General features: G+C 43.0%; 1 protein-coding gene across 2 annotated transcripts in view; it reads right to left on the bottom strand.

Annotated features, from left to right (window-relative positions):
• The window catches only part of LOC109864510 (palladin), a 35,665-nt gene that overhangs the window by 12,924 nt on the left and 3,131 nt on the right, over positions 1-19,610 (bottom strand). The window contains exons 2-9 of one of the 2 annotated variants that reach the window (XM_031797919.1): positions 8,079-8,162; positions 5,656-5,715; positions 5,324-5,471; positions 4,081-4,146; positions 2,352-2,493; positions 2,117-2,140; positions 1,846-1,965; positions 1,543-1,711 (exon numbers count right to left, since the gene is read on the bottom strand). In XM_031797919.1, the coding sequence (XP_031653779.1) occupies positions 1,543-1,711; positions 1,846-1,965; positions 2,117-2,140; positions 2,352-2,493; positions 4,081-4,146; positions 5,324-5,471; positions 5,656-5,663 (677 nt within the window). In that variant the 5' untranslated portion in view covers positions 5,664-5,715; positions 8,079-8,162. The remainder of the gene's footprint in view (positions 1-1,542; positions 1,712-1,845; positions 1,966-2,116; positions 2,141-2,351; positions 2,494-4,080; positions 4,147-5,323; positions 5,472-5,655; positions 5,716-8,078; positions 8,163-19,610) is intronic. The other variant, XM_020452357.2, reaches the window with a different exon arrangement.

Here is a 19,610-nt window from a genome sequence, read left to right as displayed (position 1 = left end):
TCTTAAGACACAGCATACATTGACATTCTAGATGATTCTGTGCTTCAAACTTTGTGGCAACAGTTTGGGCAAGGACCTTTCCTGTTTCAGCATGACAATGCCCCCATGCACAAAGCGAGGTCCATACAGAAATGGTTTGTCGAGATCGGTGTGGAAGAACTTCACTAGTCTGCACAGATCCCTGACCTCAACCCCATCGAATACCTTTGGGATGAATTGGAACGCTGACCCTGAGTCAGGCCTATATTGCCCAACCTCACTAATGCTTGTGGCTAAATGGAAGCAAGTCCCTGCAGCAATGTTCCTACGTCTAGTGGAAAGCCTTCCTAGAAGAGTGGAGTAGTGCATGAGGTCTTTTTAAGGAGTAACGGTAACATTAGGCTCCTTAATGAAGAGTATATATTGGGCTAGCTTTGGTATGCACACTTAAATTATAGACAATGATTGGGGGTCTCTACAGAGCTCTATTACACTTTAGCCTTCTACAGAGTTCTCTATTTGACACTACACAGCACAGCCCTTCAAAAGACACAATTTAACCAACTCACTGATAAGTCATGCAGAAATGTGAATACTGTAACATCCAATTAAAAAGGTAATTTGCATTTACCCATTTAGAAAATGAACAGTGCATATTACAAGGTTCTACACATACACACATTTAAATAGTCAATCAAATCAATTAGACAAACTTTTATAATCAGTTGCACCTGTGACAAATGTATCACCAATTGAGTGATAGAACATTCTTTAAAATCCAACAATAATGCATTAAGCTTACCTGGATAAAAGGTACTAGATTAAAGATCTCAATATAGGCTGAACTACAGAGAGTTGAATGTTTCTGATATGAGTCGGAGAGCAAAAGGTCTGTATAGATTGTGTACACCCACGTCAAGTATGCAGAATAACGTGCACGCGACTCTCAGCTGATTTCAGAGCGCGGCTGTGCTGCTACCCCTATTTTACGACACCATAACCTGACCTGCCAATATTTTAATTTTACATGTCACTGTCGCCTAATTCGGTGTGCCTCTCTAGCCTACACACATTCACTTATAAGAGTGCTATTTAATAACATGGTATAAAATGTGTTCCTTGCATTTGTTTCCAATCAAAATTAAAGACAAACAAGGCTAAATAAGCCCCTCCCTGCTATTACAAGCAGATGATAATTAAACACATCTACAAACCAAACAATCAGCAGCGCTGTAATACCTGTCTCAATTCAATACTCTCTTACCGTAATTCATGAACGGACACAGAATTAGATCAAAAAACCTTTCAAACTATAGCAGCCTACCTGCAACTTCAAAACAAGGAATAGCCCCCTCTTGTGGCAGTTGAATCGAATTGACAGTAGGGAAATATTTTTCTGACCTTCGCATCCCTGCGATTTCATAGATCACCTACGTGATAATTTCTCCAAAGTTTACTTTAACATATGCATAGGTATTTTGATACATAAATACTGTCCCATAGCAGCATACTGGCCCCTCATCTTTCCATTTGAGAGTTTTTGCCTAAAATAGTTTAACTCACTGTTCTTCCAAGGGGCGGTCAATCTCACAGATGGGGCTCTCGGGCCACTCTGGAGGGGGAATCGCTGCTACGTCTTGTAGTAAAGAGGGGACTTCCTCATGTTCCAGCCTGGTAGACTCTAAGGGCTGCTCATCCATGGGTTGCTCATTCTCCATCTGTTCTTCCAGGTCTGTACACGGAGACATCACATTGTCAGAATGTTTTTCAGGATTGTAATGTAGATTAGAGCGATGAAGAAAGCTGAGTAAAAGCACAAAAGTAGTATTTTGCGTCTGACCAGTTCTGAAACTAGTCTCTGCTCACCAATGTACACCTCCAGTGTGGCGATGCATGATACTGTCCCGAACTGATTCCCAGCTATACATTTGAACACCCCAGAATCCTCTGGGAAGGCCTCGGTGATGACAAGGGTACACAGCTCCTCTATGGAGGAAGGAGAGGAGGGGACACATGAGAACGGCACACCAATACCAGCACCAATGTATCATGTTAATGTTATAATAATGGAAGACACTGGTAAATGTGCCCTTCTACAATAGCCAACAGTGGGCCTTTGGTATGCTTTCCCATTCACCTGGCACTGATGCAGAAGTAGCCTCTGAAAAAGAAGGAGAATGTTTAGAGATAATTTCTATTTAGTGCCTCCTCAATGGGCACAGACATCAATTCAATGTCTATTCAATGTTGGTTCAATGTAATTTCACTGAAATGACGTGGAAACAACGTTGATTCAACCAGTGTGTACCCATTGGGTCAAAAGCATTGTATTTTCCAACACCGATGGAGCCACCATGCACTCTGCCACTCACTCTTTCGGAGGATGCGGAAGTCAGCAGAGTCCACTATCTGCTCTTCCTCGCGATACCACAGAACCTGCAGTGGTGGCGTTCCACGAATACGGCACTCTAGAACCACCAACTGACCCTTGACCGTGCTGACGTCGTGGAGACACTGGACACAAAGAGAACTGGATCAAAGTGACTGGGTGGTAGCGGAGACTCACATACCACCACCACCAAGCCCTTCCTCCCTCCTCTCTTAACCTCTCTCCTCACCTCGCCCTCTACACATACAGCCCTCTACACATACAGCATGTGCCCAGATGTTTAGGGCACAATCATTAACAAACTGACAAGAACACTTTTGATATATATATATATATAATTTTTTACCTCTGACAGCAATTAAGGCAATGGCCTTTCTCATCATCTGACTGGAAAGCTATGTCATATGCCTATGTAATCATGAGGAACTAGAGCAGGTGTTCTGATGTAGGTAGGAACAAACTTTCATAAAATGTATGTAGGGCCAAGTCCAGCTCAACCTTTGACTCCAACTGCTCTTAAACGCTAGTAAAACCAAATGCATGCTTTTCAACCGGTCGCTGCCTACACCCGCATGCCCGACTAGCATCACCACCCTGGATGGTTCCGATCTAGAATATGTGGACGTCTATAAGTACCTAGGTGTCTGGCTAGACTGCAAACTCTCCTTCCAGACTCATATCAAACATCTCCAATCGAAAATCAAATCAAGAGTCGGCTTTCTATTCCGCAACAAAGCCTCCTTCACTCACGCCGCCAAGCTTACCCTAGTAAAACTGACTATCCTACCGATCCTCGACTTCGGCGATGTCATCTACAAAATGGCTTCCAACACTCTACTCAGCAAACTGGATGCAGTCTATCACAGTGCCATCCGTTTTGTCACTAAAGCACCTTATACCACCCACCACTGCGACTTGTATGCTCTAGTCGGCCGGCCCTCGCTACATATTCGTCGCCAGACCCACTGGCTCCAGGTCATCTACAAGTCCATGCTAGGTAAAGCTCCGCCTTATCTCAGCTCACTGGTCACGATGGCAACACCCATCCGTAGCACGCGCTCCAGCAGGTGTATCTCACTGATCATCCCTAAAGCCAACACCTCATTTGGCCGCCTTTCGTTCCAGTACTCTGCTGCCTGTGACTGGAACGAATTGCAAAAATCGCTGAAGTTGGAGACTTTTATCTCCCTCACCAACTTCAAACATCAGCTATCTGAGCAGCTAACCGATCGCTGCAGCTGTACATAGTCTATTGGTAAATAGCCCACCCTTTTTCACCTACCTCATCCCCATACTGTTTTTATTTATTTACTTTTCTGCTCTTTTGCACACCAATATCTCTACCTGTACATAACCATCTGATCATTCATCACTCCAGTGTTAATCTGCAAAATTGTAAATTGTAATTATTTGCCTACCTCCTCATGCCTTTTGCACACATTGTATATAGACTCCCCCTTTGTTTTCTACTGTGTTATTGACTTGTTAATTATTTACTCCATGTGTAACTCTTTGTTGTCTGCTCACACTGCTATGCTTTATCTTGGCCAGGTCGCAGTTGCAAATGAGAACTTGTTCTCAACTAGCCTACCTGGTTAAATAAAGGTGAAATAAAAAATTAAATTAAAAACCTTTATTTCCAAACCAGACAAATCCATGCTTCAGTTCCATATTCAGTCACCAGATGGGGGTAAAGATGTATCCTGTATTACCTTGACAAAAGTAGGAGTCACTCCACCACTCCCTGAATGCTGTTGGGAATATGATGGGCTCTGTGTCTAGAAAAGAGATATGACAACAACTAGTGGATTTAAAAACACAAATTAACACTGCTACGCATTGTCTGTGGGTACATAACATATTGACAAGGAGCAGTTGAAGGCATATATTATATACAGGGCCTTCAGAAATGATTCACATCCCTTGACTTTTTACATATTTTGTTATGTAACAAAGTGGATTGAACTTGATTTGATTGTCATTTTTTGTCAATTACCACACATAATACTCTGTAATGTCAAAGTTGAAGAAAAATGCTAAGATTATACAATAGACTTTTTAAAATGAAAAATAAAACACTAATATATCTTCATTAGATAGGTAGTCAACCCCTTGAGTCAATGCAAGTTAGAATCAACTTTGGCAGAGATTATAGCTGTGAGTCTTTCTGGGTAAATCTCTAAAAGCTTTGCATACCTCATAGTGAAATCCCTGAGGGATTTCCTTCCTCTCCGGCAACCGAGTTAGGAAGGACACCTGCATCTTTCTAGTGACTCGGCTTATTGATACACCATCCAAAGCTTAATTGACAACTTCAATGGGATATTCAAATTCCCTTCTCGACTGAGGGACCTTACAGATAATTGGATGTGTGCAGTGGTACAGAGATGAGTCAGTCATTCAAAAATTGTGTTAACAGAAGAACATTCATGTTTTTTTTTGTATTATCTTTTACCAGATCTAATGTTTTATATTTTCCTACATTAATTTAACGTTTACACAAACTTCAAAGTGTTTCCTTTCAAATGGTATCAAGAATATGCATATCCTTGCTTCAGGTCCTGAGCTACACAGTTAGATTTGGGTATGTCATTTTAGGCGAAAATTGAAAAAAGGGGCTGATCCTTAATTAATGTGTAAAAAATATTCTAAAAACAAAATTCCACTTTGACTTTATGGGTTATTGTGTGGAGATCACAAAATCTCAATTTAATACTCAATTTAATACATTTTAAATTCAGGGTATAACACAACAAAATGTGGAAAATGTCAAGGGGTGTGAATACTTTCACTAATGACATAAAATATATATTTGTTATGAATATGTATATATTGTATGTGAGTGTATGTGAGTGAAGCTGTGGTGGGCAAATCATCAGCATAGCTATAATATGGTGCTTGTGTGTGTGTGTGTATGTCTGTGTGTGTGTTTGTGCATGTGTGTCAGGTAGGTACCCTCTGGGGGCTGATGCAGAGGGGCTGCACCAGGCTGGAGTGTCTCTGCTGCTGGACCAAGGTGGAGGAAGAGGAAGAGGAGGAGGAAGAGATTGCTCTGGAGGAGCTGGAGATGGTAAGGGACATGCTACTGGTCTTCTTCTGGATGCTTCTCACACACACACACACACACACACACACACACACACACACACACACACACACACACACACACACACACACACACACACACACACACACACACACACACACACACATTTCTCAATATTTTAGGTTCAATTATGTACTGGTTTTCATTGAAAACGTTGAGTCATTTTGTCCTTTCAACTTACTGTGCCATGTTTCAGGCTTTTCCAAGGGGGATTGTCACTGTGTCCAATAGGTGCTGATTTCTATACAGAGGGGAGGGAGAGCATGAGCTGCAGATGTTTATATGTGTTATACACCCACATAATTATTTAATTCTATACACCATAGGTCCTAAAGCTAACACGATTCAACCCTCCATCAGACCAACTGTATGCTTCTGTACCAGATGTGATCTTACAAATGAAACATCTAAGGATACTGCACCTTGCGATTGTGATGTGACCCGCCACGTTTAATTGTATGTGTGTGTGTCCTTCTGTCTGTCCGTCTGTCCGTCTGTCTCTGTGTGTGTGTTGCCTCAAAAGCTCACGACTGAGTGATCATCACGTTGGGCAAAGGTTACATGACAATCTATCCATCTGAAGTTCATGTTGCTTACCCCAGAAAGGCACTGTTCATCTCCTTTAATCTCCCAGAATCACCCTGCTGATGGATACTGGCATGAGCCTCTGACTATTTATACAGAAAGGGGATCTCATTGGCACACAGCGGGAGCTCAGCTTGTAAATCATGTGCTGTAGACTGAACCAGCTCATTCCAGGAAACCCAGAAATCCCTAGAAATATGGTACTTCAGGTTATTCCTGTGTGGTATGGATACAATCCATACACACACACACACACACACACACACACACATTCGACAGCATTAAGGGAAGGTTCAACAACCCATCAGAGTAGCAACATGACACTTCTAAATGCTTTGCATGAAAACAACAACACATATCACTGCTTTAGAGACACACTTCTAAGAGAAAGAGGACAAGCATAACACAAGAAACACAAAATACACTTCTCTTTTTCTTTTTCGTCTTCCACGCCAAGCGCTAAGACAATGAGACATTTACTGATTACCACAGAGAAAATGATTAACTCTCCTGTTGTGTTCGTTTCATGTTAGTTAATTCTGTGTTCTTCTTGTATGTGTGTGTGTCCAACTTAAGTTCTTGTGAACATTACAGGTTTTGAACTTCTATTTCCTATTTATGTCCTGTAGGCCTCATTGACTTGAGCTCATACAACTATTTTTTAAGTTAAAAAAGCACATTGACTATAACAAATACTCAGATTAAACATATTGTGCTATTTATCATAGACTACTTTGTGTCAAAGTTTAACAAGGACACTCTTCTCCTCACCGATGTCATGATCAAAGATATGATCAAGAGCCTCACATACAGTATATCGTTTGGTCATTGCGCTGCCACAGAATGAATTGTGAGCAAGGCCTCAAAAAAGCTTTATATACCAGAGGTGCAAGAAAAGTTCTAGATATTATTGAAACAATGTTGCGATTGTTTGTGTGAATGCCAACAGGTGTTGTTCCCATGGGGGAAAGATTCTATTGGGGAAAGGGGGATTGCTATGGAAGCCAAGAAGGGGAGTGAGGTTTGTGTGCTTGTGTGTGTGTGTGTGTGTGTGTGTGTGTGTGTGTGTGTGTGTGTGTGTGTGTGTGTGTGTGTGTGTGTGTGTGTGTGTGTGTGTGTGTGTGTGTGTGTGTGTGTGTGTGTGTGTGTGTGTGTGTGTGTGTGTGTGTGCTCAAACATACATGTATGTGGGGGTCTGGGAGAGGAAGTGTGTCCATCTGATGAATGGGCATGTGTCTGAACTCAATTTTATACACTAATTATAGTCTCACCCATTCATTACTAATGACTGGGAACACCACAGGTGTACTAAAGTTATATAAAACACCCCAAATTTTATGTAAATCATCTAAATGTATTTAGTTTATTCAGATGCCCTGTGTGGACAAAGTCATTGAACCTTATGACCAATCAGATTAAATGAACTACATTTTTCAGAGAGAGAACTTGTAAATCGGTCCAATCCGACCGGAACACAGCAGGAGGGTTAAATTGACAATGAAAAGCAGATACATTTAGGCCAACAAGAAAAGTGCTCCACCATATCACTGTATTGTGAGGAAAACGGAAACAAGTACATGGAACCTTCTGAGGTAATCCCAACATTCCAGAGAGATGTGTGAGGATCGACGCTGGAGACAGGAAGCAGGTGCAGGGAGAACATTTAATAAATAACGGACATGAAACAGGACAGGAATAGCATCTGGACAGGGGACAAAATAACGACATCAATGCTGACACCGGGAACAAACGGGGGAGCGGACAGTTATAGATGTGGGGCAATCAACAAAGGGAAGGAGTCCAGGTGAGTACACTGTGCACTGCTGTGCGTAATGATGGTGTCAGGTGTGCGTAATGAAGGGCAGCCCGGAGCCCTCGAGTGCCAGAGAGGGAGAGCGGGAGCAGGCGTGACAAGATGGGGTTGTTTGTGTGATTTAAGTGACATATGACCCTTAAAACAGAGGCTCCATTTAACGATACTGGACCTCTTGATACGATCAAGTGAGGAGGGAAACCCACCTTGTCACCAGGGAGATCTGCTTCCGACCACCCAGTCTGGTCAGATGATTCATCTCCTCAACGTGTCAGATACGTGAAATCTAACTGTAGTGGGAAAATTTGAGAAGGTGATACTCGCAACTAGCGACTTGCAGGCGCTGAGGCCCAGCATGAAGTCTCAATACATTATTTAGATGGTTGGCCATATATTTGCATCTCACAGGAGAGAGCCACACCATATCTGTGGCAACCTCGGTCACTAGAGTGATTTATTGTTACAGAGAAACTGTGTTACAGAGATCTGGGTTATTCATTTTGTCCGACTACAGATGGTTCAAAGAGGAGCGACACAGGGGTGCGGCCCTATCATTTAAATTCATTGGATTAGATTACAATCTGGGTGTGTTTTCCTACTTATTGTTTTAACTAGCAAAGTGCAAAGAAAGTTGAATTCAGGTTGGGCATGAGTTTAAGCTCGAATTTGATTAAAAGGACAGTGAATTTGTTCATACTTCTGAGAACTTGTTAGCAAGCTCCTGTGTGTGTCACACACGTTAAATCCTATTTAGTTGATAGTCACTCTGTCTTATTCTGTAATGTATAATGTATTTCATGCACACTGTAATTGTTTGAGTGTTTTACAACACTCATTCTTTTGTAACTAATAAATCATATTAGTTGAATTTACAGAGTAATTCTGTGACTGACTATATGTTCATAATTTAGTAGTCTATTGGTGAATACAATTTACACTACACACAGTACAGTGCATTTGGAAAGTATTCAGACCCCTTCAATTTTCCACATTTTATTACATTTTCCCTCATCAATCTACACACAATACCTCATAATGTCAAAGTGAAAACAGGTTGGATTTTTGCAAATTGAGCTCAGGTGCATCTTGTTTCCATTGATCATCATTGAGATGTTTCTACAACATGATTGGAGCCCAACTGTGCTAAATGAAATTGATTGGACATGATTTGGAAATGCACTTGTCTATATAAAGTCCCACAATTGACAGTGCATGTCAGAGCAAAAAACCAAGCCATGAGGTTGAAGGAATTGTCCGTAGAGCTCCGAGACAGGGGACACAGATCTGGAGAAGGGTACCAAAACATTTCTGCAGCATTGAAGGTCCCCAAGAACACAGTGGCCAACATCATTCTTAAATGGAAGAACCCGATGGTCACTCTGAGAGAGCTCCAGAGTTCCTCTGTGGAGATGGGAGAACCTCACAGAACCTTCCAGAAGCATCCCAGAGTTGCCTCTTCACTGTTGACGTTGAGACTGGTGTTTTGCGGGTACTATTTAATGAAGCTGCCAGTTGAAGACTTGTGAGGTGTTTGTTTCTCAATCTACTTGTTCTCTTGCTCAGTTGTGCACCGGGGCCTCCCACTCCTATTTCTATTCTGGTTAGAGCCAGTTTGCGCTGTTCTGTGAAGGGAGTAGTACATGGCGTTGTACGAGATCATCAGTTTCTTGGCAATTTCTCGCATGGAATAGCCTTCATTTCTCAGAACAAGAATAGACTGATGATTTTCAGAAGAAAGTACTTTGTTTCTGGCAATTTTGAGCCTGTAATCGAACCCGCAAATGCTGATGCTCCAGATACTCAACTAGTCTAAAGAAGGCAAGTTGTATTGTTTTCAGCTGTGCTAACATAATTGCAAAAGGGTTTTCTAATGATCAATTCGCCTTTTAAAACTTCTTATGGCTTAGATCCCGCTAACGGGATCGATATGACAACAGCCAGTGAAAGTGCAGGGCGCCAAATTCAAAACAACAGAAATGTCACAATTAAAATTCCTCAAACATAGAAGTATTTTACAGCATTGTAAAGATAAACTTGTTGCTAATCCCACCACAGTGTCCGATTTCAAAAAGGCTTTACGACGAAAGCACACCAAACGATTATGTTAGGTCTGCACCTAGTCACAGAAAAACGCCAAAGAGAGGAGTCACAAAAAGCAGAAATAGAGATTAAATTAATCACTAGCCTTTGATGATTTTCCTCAGATGACACTCATAGGACGTCATGTTACACAATACATGTATGTTTTGTTCGATAAAGTTCATATTTATATACAAAAATCTGAATTTACATTGGTGCGTTATGTTCAGTAGTTCCAAAACATCCGGTGATTTTGCAGAGAGCCACATCAATTTACAGAAATACTTATCATAAATGGTGATGAAAATACAAGTGTTATGCATGGAACTTTAGATAAACTTCTCCTTAATGCAACCGCTGTGTCAGATTTCAAAAAAGCTTTACCGAAAAAGCACACCATGCAATAATCTGAGTACAACGCTAAGACAACAAAACAAGCCATACAGATATTCGCCATGTTGTGGAGTCAACAGAAGTCAGAAATAGCATTATAAATATTCACTTACCTTTGATGATCTTCATCAGAATGCACTCCCAGGAATCCCAGTTCCACAATAAATGTTTGATTTGTTCGATAAAGTCCATCATTTATGTCCAAATAGCTCCTTTTTGTTCGCATGTTTAGCCCAGTAATCCAAATTCATGAGGCGCGAGCAGACGGAAAGTCCAAAAGTTCCGTTACAGTTCGTAGAAACATGTCAAACGATGTATAGAATCAATCTATTGGATGTTTTTAACATAAATCTTCTATAATGTTCCAACCGGAGAATTCCTTTGTCTGTAGAAATGCAATGGAACGCAAGCTAACTCTCACGTGAATGTGCGTGATCAGCTCATGCCACTCTGGCAGACCTCTGACTCATTCAGCTGCCATTCCCCCTTCCTTCACAGTAGAAGCACCAAACAAGGTTCTAAAGACTGTTGACATCTAGGGGAAGCCTTAGGAAGTGCAATATGACCCCATAGACACTGTATATTCGATAGGCAATGACTTGAAAAATTACAAACCTCAGATTTTTCCTCAGGTTTTTTGCCTGCCATATGAGTTCTGTTGTACTCACATACATCATTCAAACAGTTTTAGAAACTTCAGAGTGTTTTCTATCCAAATCTAGGCAGTTTACTCTGGGCACCTTATTCATCCAAGCTACTCAATACTGCCCCCAGCCATAACAAGTTAAAATGATAAACTTGGATTAGCTAACACAACATTAGCGATGGTTGCTGATAATGGGCCTGTACGCATATGTAGATATTCCATAAACAATCTGCCGTTTCCAGCTACAATAGTAATTTACAGAGTGAACTATGTCTACACTGTATTTCTGATCAAGTTGATGTTATTTTTGTCACGCCCTGGTCAAAGTATTTTGTGTTTATCTTTATGTATTTGGTCAGGCCAGGGTGTGGCATGGGGTTTTTGTAATTGTGGTGTGTTTGTCTTGGGGTTTTGGTGGTGGTATTGGGATTGTTGCTAGTAGGGTTATCTAGCAAGGCTATGGCTGTCTGGAGTGGTTCTCAATTAGAGGCAGGTGTTTATCGTTGTCTCTGATTGGGAACCATATTTAGGCAGCCATATTCTTTGAGTTTGTCATGGGTGATTGTCCTTAGTGTCTTACTTGTACTCTCTGTTAGTTTGCACTAGATAGGCTGTTTTCGGTTTTCATTACGTTTATTGTTTTGTAGTGTTTAGTCGTGTTTACGTTTTGTTTAAATAAATATGGATCACAATCGACACGCTGCATTTTGGTCCGATCCTTGTTCTACCTCTTCGTCAGAGGAGGATATAGAAGAAAGCCGTAACAGAATCACCCACCACCAACGGACCAAGCAGCGTGTCAACAGGCAGGAGCAGCCCAAAGAGGAGAGGCGCTATAAGGAGTTCTGGACATGGGAGGAAATCCTAAACGGAGAAGGACCCTGGGCTCAGCCTGGAGAATATCGCCGCCCCAAAGAGGAACTGGAGGTGGGGAGAGCAAAGAGGCGCCGTAATGAGGAGGCAGCACCGCGACTCGGAAGGAAGCCTGAGAATCAGCCCCAAAAATTTCTTGGGGGGGGGGGGGCTCAGGGAGAGTGTGGCAGAGTCAGGAGTCAGACCTGAGCCAACTCTCCCTGTTTATCGTGAGGAGGCTAGGAGGAGACCCGAACCAGAGCCGGTGTTGGAGGTGAGCGAAACAGAGACCGGGAAGGAGTTAATGGGGAAATTGGAGGAGAGAGAAATGAGGGAGTTGCTGTGTTGGTGCTTTTTGCATGGAATTCGCCCGACGGAACGTGTCGGGGATTTGATGGCACCTGGGTTAGCGCTCCATACTCGTCCTGAGGTGCGTGTTAGTCGGCTGGTGAAGTTGGTACCAGCCTCACGTACCAGGCCTCCTGTACACATCCCTAGCCTTGCACGTCCTGTGCCAACACTGCTCTCAAGATCTCCAGTACGCCTTCACGGTCTAGCCCATCCTGTGCCACCTCCACACTCCAGTCCTCCGGTAGCAGCTCCCCGCACTAGGCTTCCTGTGCGTGTCCTCGGTCCAGTAACACCAGTACCAGCACCACGCACCAGGCCTTCAGTGCGCCTCGCCTGTTCAGCGCAACCAGAGTCTCTCTCTTCTCCTGCGCTGCTGGATTCTCCCGCCTGTTTAGCGCAGTTAGAGTCTTCCTCCTCTCCTGCGCTGCCGGAGTCTCCCGCCTGTTCAGCGCAACCAGAGTCTCTCTCCTCTCCTGCGCTGCTGGATTCTCCCGCCTGTTTAGCGCAGTTAGAGTATTCCTCCTCTCCTGCGCTGCCGGAGTCTCCCGCCTGTTCAGCGCAGACAGAGCTGCCAGTCTGCAAAGAGCTGTCAGTCTACATGAAGCAGCCAGAGATGTCAGTCTGCATGGAGCAGCCCGAGCTGCCAGTCTGCATGAAGCAGCCAGTCTACATGAAGCAGCCAGAGTTGTCAGTCTGCATGGAGCAGCCCGAGCTGCCAGTCTGCATGAAGCAGCCAGTCTACATGAAGCAGCCAGAGCTGTCAGTCTGCATGGAGCAGCCAGAGCTGTCAGTCTACATGAAGGAGCCCGAGCTGCCAGTCTGCATGAAGCAGCCAGTCTACATGAAGCAGCCAGAGCTGTCAGTCTGCATAGAGCAGCCAGAGCTGCCAGTCATCAAGGAGCTGCCAGTCTACATGGAGCAGCCAGAGCTGTCAGTCTGCATAGAGCAGCCAGAGCTGCCAGTCATCAAGGAGCTGCCAGTCTACATGGAGCAGCCAGAGCTGTCAGTCTGCACGGAGCTGTCAGTCTGCACGGAGCTGTCAGTCTGCACGGAGCTGTCAGTCTGCAAGGAGCTGTCAGTCTGCAAGGAGCTGTCAGTCTGCAAGGAGCTGTCAGTCTGCAAGGAGCTGCCAGTGCCGCCAGTCTGCCCAGCGCCGCCAGCATCGCCAGTCTGCCCAGCGTCGCCAGTCTGCCCAGCGCCGCCAGTCTGCCCAGCGCCGCCAGTCTGCCCAGCGCCGCCAGTCTGCCCAGCGCCGCCAGTCTGCCCAGCGCCGCCAGTCTGCCCAGCGTCGCCAGTCTGCCCAGCGTCGCCAGTCAGTCCAGATCTGCCAGTCAACCAGACTCTTCCAGATCTGCCAGTCAACCAGACTCTTCCAGATCTGCCAGTCAACCAGACTCTTCCAGATCTGCCAGTCAACCAGACTCTTCCAGATCTGCCAGTCAACCAGACTCTTCCAGATCTGCCAGTCAACCAGACTCATCCAGATCTGCCAGTCAGCCAGGATCTGCCAGTCAGCCAGGATCTTCCAGATCTGCCAGTCAGCCAGGATCTGCCAGTCAGCCAGGATCTGCCAGTCAGCCAGGATCTGCTGAGACCACCAGCCAGCCAGGATCTGGTAGATCTACCTACCTGCCTGAGCTTTCTCTCACTCCTGAGCTTTCTCTCACTCCTGAGCTTTCTCTCACTCCTGAGCTTTCTCTCACTCCTGAGCTTTCTCTCACTCTTGAGCTTCCTCTCACTCTTGAGCTTTCTCTCACTCCCGAGCTTCCCCTCAGTCCCGAGCTGCCTCAGTCCCGAGCTGTCCTTCAGTCCCGATCTGCTCCTCAGTCCAGTGGGGTTTTGGGTGAGGACTACTAGGCCATGGTCGGCGGCGAGGGTGGACTATCCAGGGACGAAGGGAGAGGGGACGAAGACATTAATGGAGTGGGGTCCATGTCCCGCGCCGGAGCCGCCACCATGGACAGACGCCCACCCGGACCCTCCCTATTGTTTTGAGGTGCGTTCGGGAGTCCGCACCTTAGGGGGGGGTTCTGTCACGCCCTGGTCAAAGTATTTTGTGTATCTTTATGTATTTGGTCAGGCCAGGGTGTGGCATGGGGTTTTTGTAATTGTGGTGTGTTTGTCTTGGGGTTTTGGTGGTGGTATTGGGATTGTTGCTAGTAGGGTTATCTAGCAAGGTCTATGGCTGTCTGGAGTGGTTCTCAATTAGAGGCAGGTGTTTATCGTTGTCTCTGATTGGGAACCATATTTAGGCAGCCATATTCTTTGAGTTTGTCGTCGGTGATTGTCCTTAGTGTCTTACTTGTACTCTCTGTTAGTTTGCACTAGATAGGCTGTTTTCGGTTTTCATTACGTTTATTGTTTTGTAGTGTTTAGTGTTTAGTCGTGTTTACGTTTTGTTTAAATAAATATGGATCACAATCGACACGCTGCAGTTTGGTCCGACTCTCCTTCATCACCACTAGAAAACCGTAACAATTTTAATGAACCAAAAAATTGATTTTCTTAAAAAAAAAAGGACATTTCTAAGTGACCCCAAACTTTTGAACAGTAGTGCACATTTGCGAACATTTCTAAAAACCTGTTTTTACTCTGGCATTATCAATCAATCAATCAATCAATCAAATATATTTATGAAGCCCTTTTTTTACATCAGCTGATGTCACAAAGTGATATACAGAAACCCAGCCTAAAACCCCAAACAGCAAGCAATTCAGATGTACGCAGAAGCACGGTGGCTTTGAAAAACTCCCTTGAAAGGCAAGAGCCTAGGAAAAAACCTAAAGAGGAACCAGGCTCTGAGGGGTGGCCAGCCCTCTTCTGGCTGTGGGGTATTGTGTGTAGATTGATGAGGAAAAAAATAAGGCTGTAACGTAGGGTCTGAATACTTTCCGAATGCACTGTATATGCTTGGGTTCCACCTTGGCATCCCTGGTGTACTTGACTCAATAAATTACTGCAAGAACATTGGTCGCCAGGATTAGCTGTTTCTATCTCTTAATAATTGCATAACAGTGCAAGAAAGACACGTATTCATAGTAGTCATATTAAGAGGTGATGCAAGGCTTGCTACCTTGACTAGATCCTCCAGAGACGTACAGGGCCTGCTGTATTTATTCACATAATAATTAAGTCAGATTTATGAATGTAGTTAATTATTATATTCAACATAATTTTAATTCAACTACATAACAAGGGGGCTTGTTTGAGACATGCAAAAGACACTGTGCATTGCTTTCACCCAGCAGGCCAGCATGATATTCTCAGTGTACCCTGCAGGAGATCCAGTGACTGGGCCTCTACCACCTTTCAGCCCCCACCCTGAGCCTGGAGGACTGGCTAGCTAGCTACTAGCTAGAGTAGAGCTTCTGGACGAGAGGAAACCCGAGCTAAGCCACAATCTAATTTTGTTTTTCGCCTTCTGTGCGTTGGATTTAGAAACACATGGCGTAAGATAAATCTTCCCCCACCGGCCTGGTCTGGAATGTCCACTGGAGCCAAAGTGCGGTCCCAAATCGACAGTGGGTTTAATTCACATATTTACCCTGGTCATCCCCTCGCTTGCTCAGCTCGCATTGTCCTCTTAAACAACACATCCATTCCAAACACATCCCATATCCTCATCATAGGAAACAACAACCCCACTTTTTATAAAAGGAGGGAATATATATATATGGTAGCTCATTCCCGCATACCCTGTATGGGGGGGGGGAGTAAATGCAAATGAGGGAACATGAAAATACAGGCCTGTAATTCACACCTTCCTCTACACATTACCAGAGAGGCACAATATCTGACATCTGGCAGCTTTGGAGTGTTTAGAGGCATAAACAAGGCCAGTCTCAATACCCATGCATGCCCTCTGAAACTACAGGCACAAGCAATGAGCGTCTCTTTGCTAAGGTCTTATTTCAGCTTTATACAGTATAATTAACATTAAGCCACTTTCAAATCATGTGTAGAAAATTGAGTAACACTTTATTTGACACCCAGCGTCATAACACGTTATGACACGGTCATAACCATGCCATAATATGTCATAACAGCTGACATAACTTGTCATAACGTGTCATAATGTGGTCATAACACTGTCATGAGCCATATATTTACACCTGTTGTGACATATATTGCGTTATTTTGTGTCTGGTTATGACACCTACACAAGAGTGTAAAAACCTATATTTAAAATGTGCTTTTTCCCTGCCAAGAAGTTTCCTTTCCTTTTAAAGTTTGTTTCTTAAATCCTTTGTTGTTGTTGTAATGAATTCTTTATGGTCATGTATTTAAAAATATATATATCTATATAACTTGTAGAAAATGCACTGTATGACACTGTCATTAAGCATTATGACCATCATGTGTCACTCTACTTGGACTAAGAAAATGCACTGTATGACACTGTCATTAAGCATTATGACCATCATGTGTCACTCTACTTGGACTAAGAAAATGCACTGTATGACACTGTCATTAAGCATTATGACCATCATGTGTCACTCTACTTGGACTAAGAAAATGCACTGTATGACACTGTCATTAAGCATTATGACCATCATGTGTCACTCTACTTGGACTAAGAAAATGCACTGTATGACACTGTCATTAAGCATTATGACCATCATGTGTCACTCTACTTGGACTAAGAAAATGCACTGTATGACACTGTCATTAAGCATTATGACCATCATGTGTCACTCTACTTGGACTAAGAAAATGCACTGTATGACACTGTCATTAAGCATTATGACCATCATGTGTCACTCTACTTGGACTAAGAAAATGCACTGTATGACACTGTCATTAAGCATTATGACCATCATGTGTCACTCTACTTGGACTAAGAAAATGCACTGTATGACACTGTCATTAAGCATTATGACCATCATGTGTCACTCTACTTGGACTAAGAAAATGCACTGTATGACACTGTCATTAAGCATTATGACCATCATGTGTCACTCTACTTGGACTAAGAAAATGCACTGTATGACACTGTCATTAAGCATTATGACCATCATGTGTCACTCTACTTGGACTAAGAAAATGCACTGTATGACACTGTCATTAAGCATTATGACCATCATGTGTCACTCTACTTGGACTAAGAAAATGCACTGTATGACACTGTCATTAAGCATTATGACCATCATGTGTCACTCTACTTGGACTAAGAAAATGCACTGTATGACACTGTCATTAAGCATTATGACCATCATGTGTCACTCTACTTGGACTAAGAAAATGCACTGTATGACACTGTCATTAAGCATTATGACCATCATGTGTCACTCTACTTGGACTAAGAAAATGCACTGTATGACACTGTCATTAAGCATTATGACCATCATGTGTCACTCTACTTGGACTAAGAAAATGCACTGTATGACACTGTCATTAAGCATTATGACCATCATGTGTCACTCTACTTGGACTAAGAAAATGCACTTGATGACACTGTCAAGAAGCAATTATGACCATCAATACCATATAAGCCAGATAGGCCTCTCTTGTCCATGCCCTTATGATAGTCATCAATCAAAAATAGGGTGTCTTGTCCTCCTCCTATGCTCCTACATTCATTCCAGTCATCAGCAACAGAGCATTGGGGTAGGTGCATGTCTGACATCAATGTGTGCACAATTACAATGATAAATTGATATAGTCAATTTCAGAAAATGTTATATAACATAAACATACTGTTGACAAGTAGGCTATGGTGTAATGGAATTAATTGCCTTGTGTGGTAGGTTTTGTGGGTTATGACACTCTTATGTAGGTGTCATAACCAGCCATAAAATAACGCAATATATGCAATATATGTCCCAACAGTTCTAAATATATGTGTCATGACAGTGTTATGACCATATTATGACTGGTTTTGACACGTTGTGTCAGCTGTTATGACATATTATGGCATGGTTATGACCGTGTCATAACGTGTTATGATGCTGGGTGTCAAGTAAAGTGTTACCAAAAATTGTTATTAGGCCTGCCAAACTGAACAGCCAGTTTTGGAAGGAGGAACATACTATAATCTCCCACTGTAGTCGGGTCATTCCTACAATGTGGTGCATTTTGGACCTTGTAACTTTTGGTCAAGCTCAGACACAGACAAAAAAAAAGTCTATGTTCATTTTCCAACCTGTTCAGAACCTGTTCAGAGCACCACCTAACAGAGTAGACATTTTGAGCCTAAATTAGCCAAAGCTCTGTGAGTGAGCAAGATTGAGCTAGCATAATAACACTTGAACAGGATTTTAACTTCTCTATCAAACATATTTTAACATTTCAATTTAAAAAAATGTTCTCTCTAATTTAGCCTAAGAGGGTGGAAAAATAGATAAAACTGAGTGTTTATATTTATTTAGCTTTGCACCATTGTTTTTCATCCAAAGAAATTATGACACTTCCTGAATGTGGCGCCATTGTAGGAAGGGGTTGTTTTCTTAAATGGAAAATAACAACAAACTAACAAGGCGGAAAGTGATATCAGGGACACACAGACAATCTGAAATAAAATAATAATAAATACAACAATCATGAAAGAAAAAGTTATTGATGAGAGAGAATTTAACGAGGACAAAAAAATGAAATATGTAATTATTTTATGGGTTATATTTATCGTGAAATTTGATGAATAACACCCAGGAACATTGCAAAAATGCCTACATGCCTACAAGATCCATATTTGAATGTTTTTAAATGCCTACATGCCTACAAGATCCATATTTGAATGTTTTTAAATATGGACACCTGACATTACATTTAAAGCCTTTCGGAATTTTACACTAAAGTGATATTTCCTGAGGATGGAAAAGGCACCGCATTGTAGGAATGACCCTGTATCCATCAGTCTGCCACCATAGGAGCCTTCTGTTTGTACTGCAGCTGCCTCTGTCACTGATGTGAAATGGCTAGCTAGGTAGCGGTGGTGAGCGCTAATAGCGTTTCGATCGGTGACGTCACTCGCTCTGAGACCTTGAAGTAGTGGTTCCCCTTGCTCTGCAAGGGCCGCGGCTTTTGTGTAGCGATGGGTAAGGTGGGTGACTGTTGTCTATCTGTGCAGAGGGTCCCTGGTTTGAGCCCGCGTAGGGGCGAGGGGACGGACTAAAGTTAAACTGTTACACCTACCGACACATATCATTGTCCAGTCATGGATACATTCAAATCAAATCAAATGTATTTATATAGCCCTTCGTACATCAGCTGATATCTCAAAGTGCTGTACAGAAACCCAGCCTAAAACCCCAAACAGCAAGCAATGCAGGTGTAGAAGCACCATCCCAACCATCACAACACAGCTCAGTAATGATACTGCAGCTTATGTCCAGCAGGAGCCTATGTACTTGGCAGGATGCTGGAATCTTATTAAGGGTAGTTATTTAGACGGATCATCAGGTTGTACAGTCGTCTCAAA

This window comes from Oncorhynchus kisutch, linkage group LG19, assembly GCF_002021735.2.
Source record: "Oncorhynchus kisutch isolate 150728-3 linkage group LG19, Okis_V2, whole genome shotgun sequence".
NCBI classification, from domain to species: Eukaryota; Metazoa; Chordata; class Actinopteri; order Salmoniformes; family Salmonidae; genus Oncorhynchus; species Oncorhynchus kisutch.
This window is presented reverse-complemented; position numbering and strand designations above follow the sequence as displayed.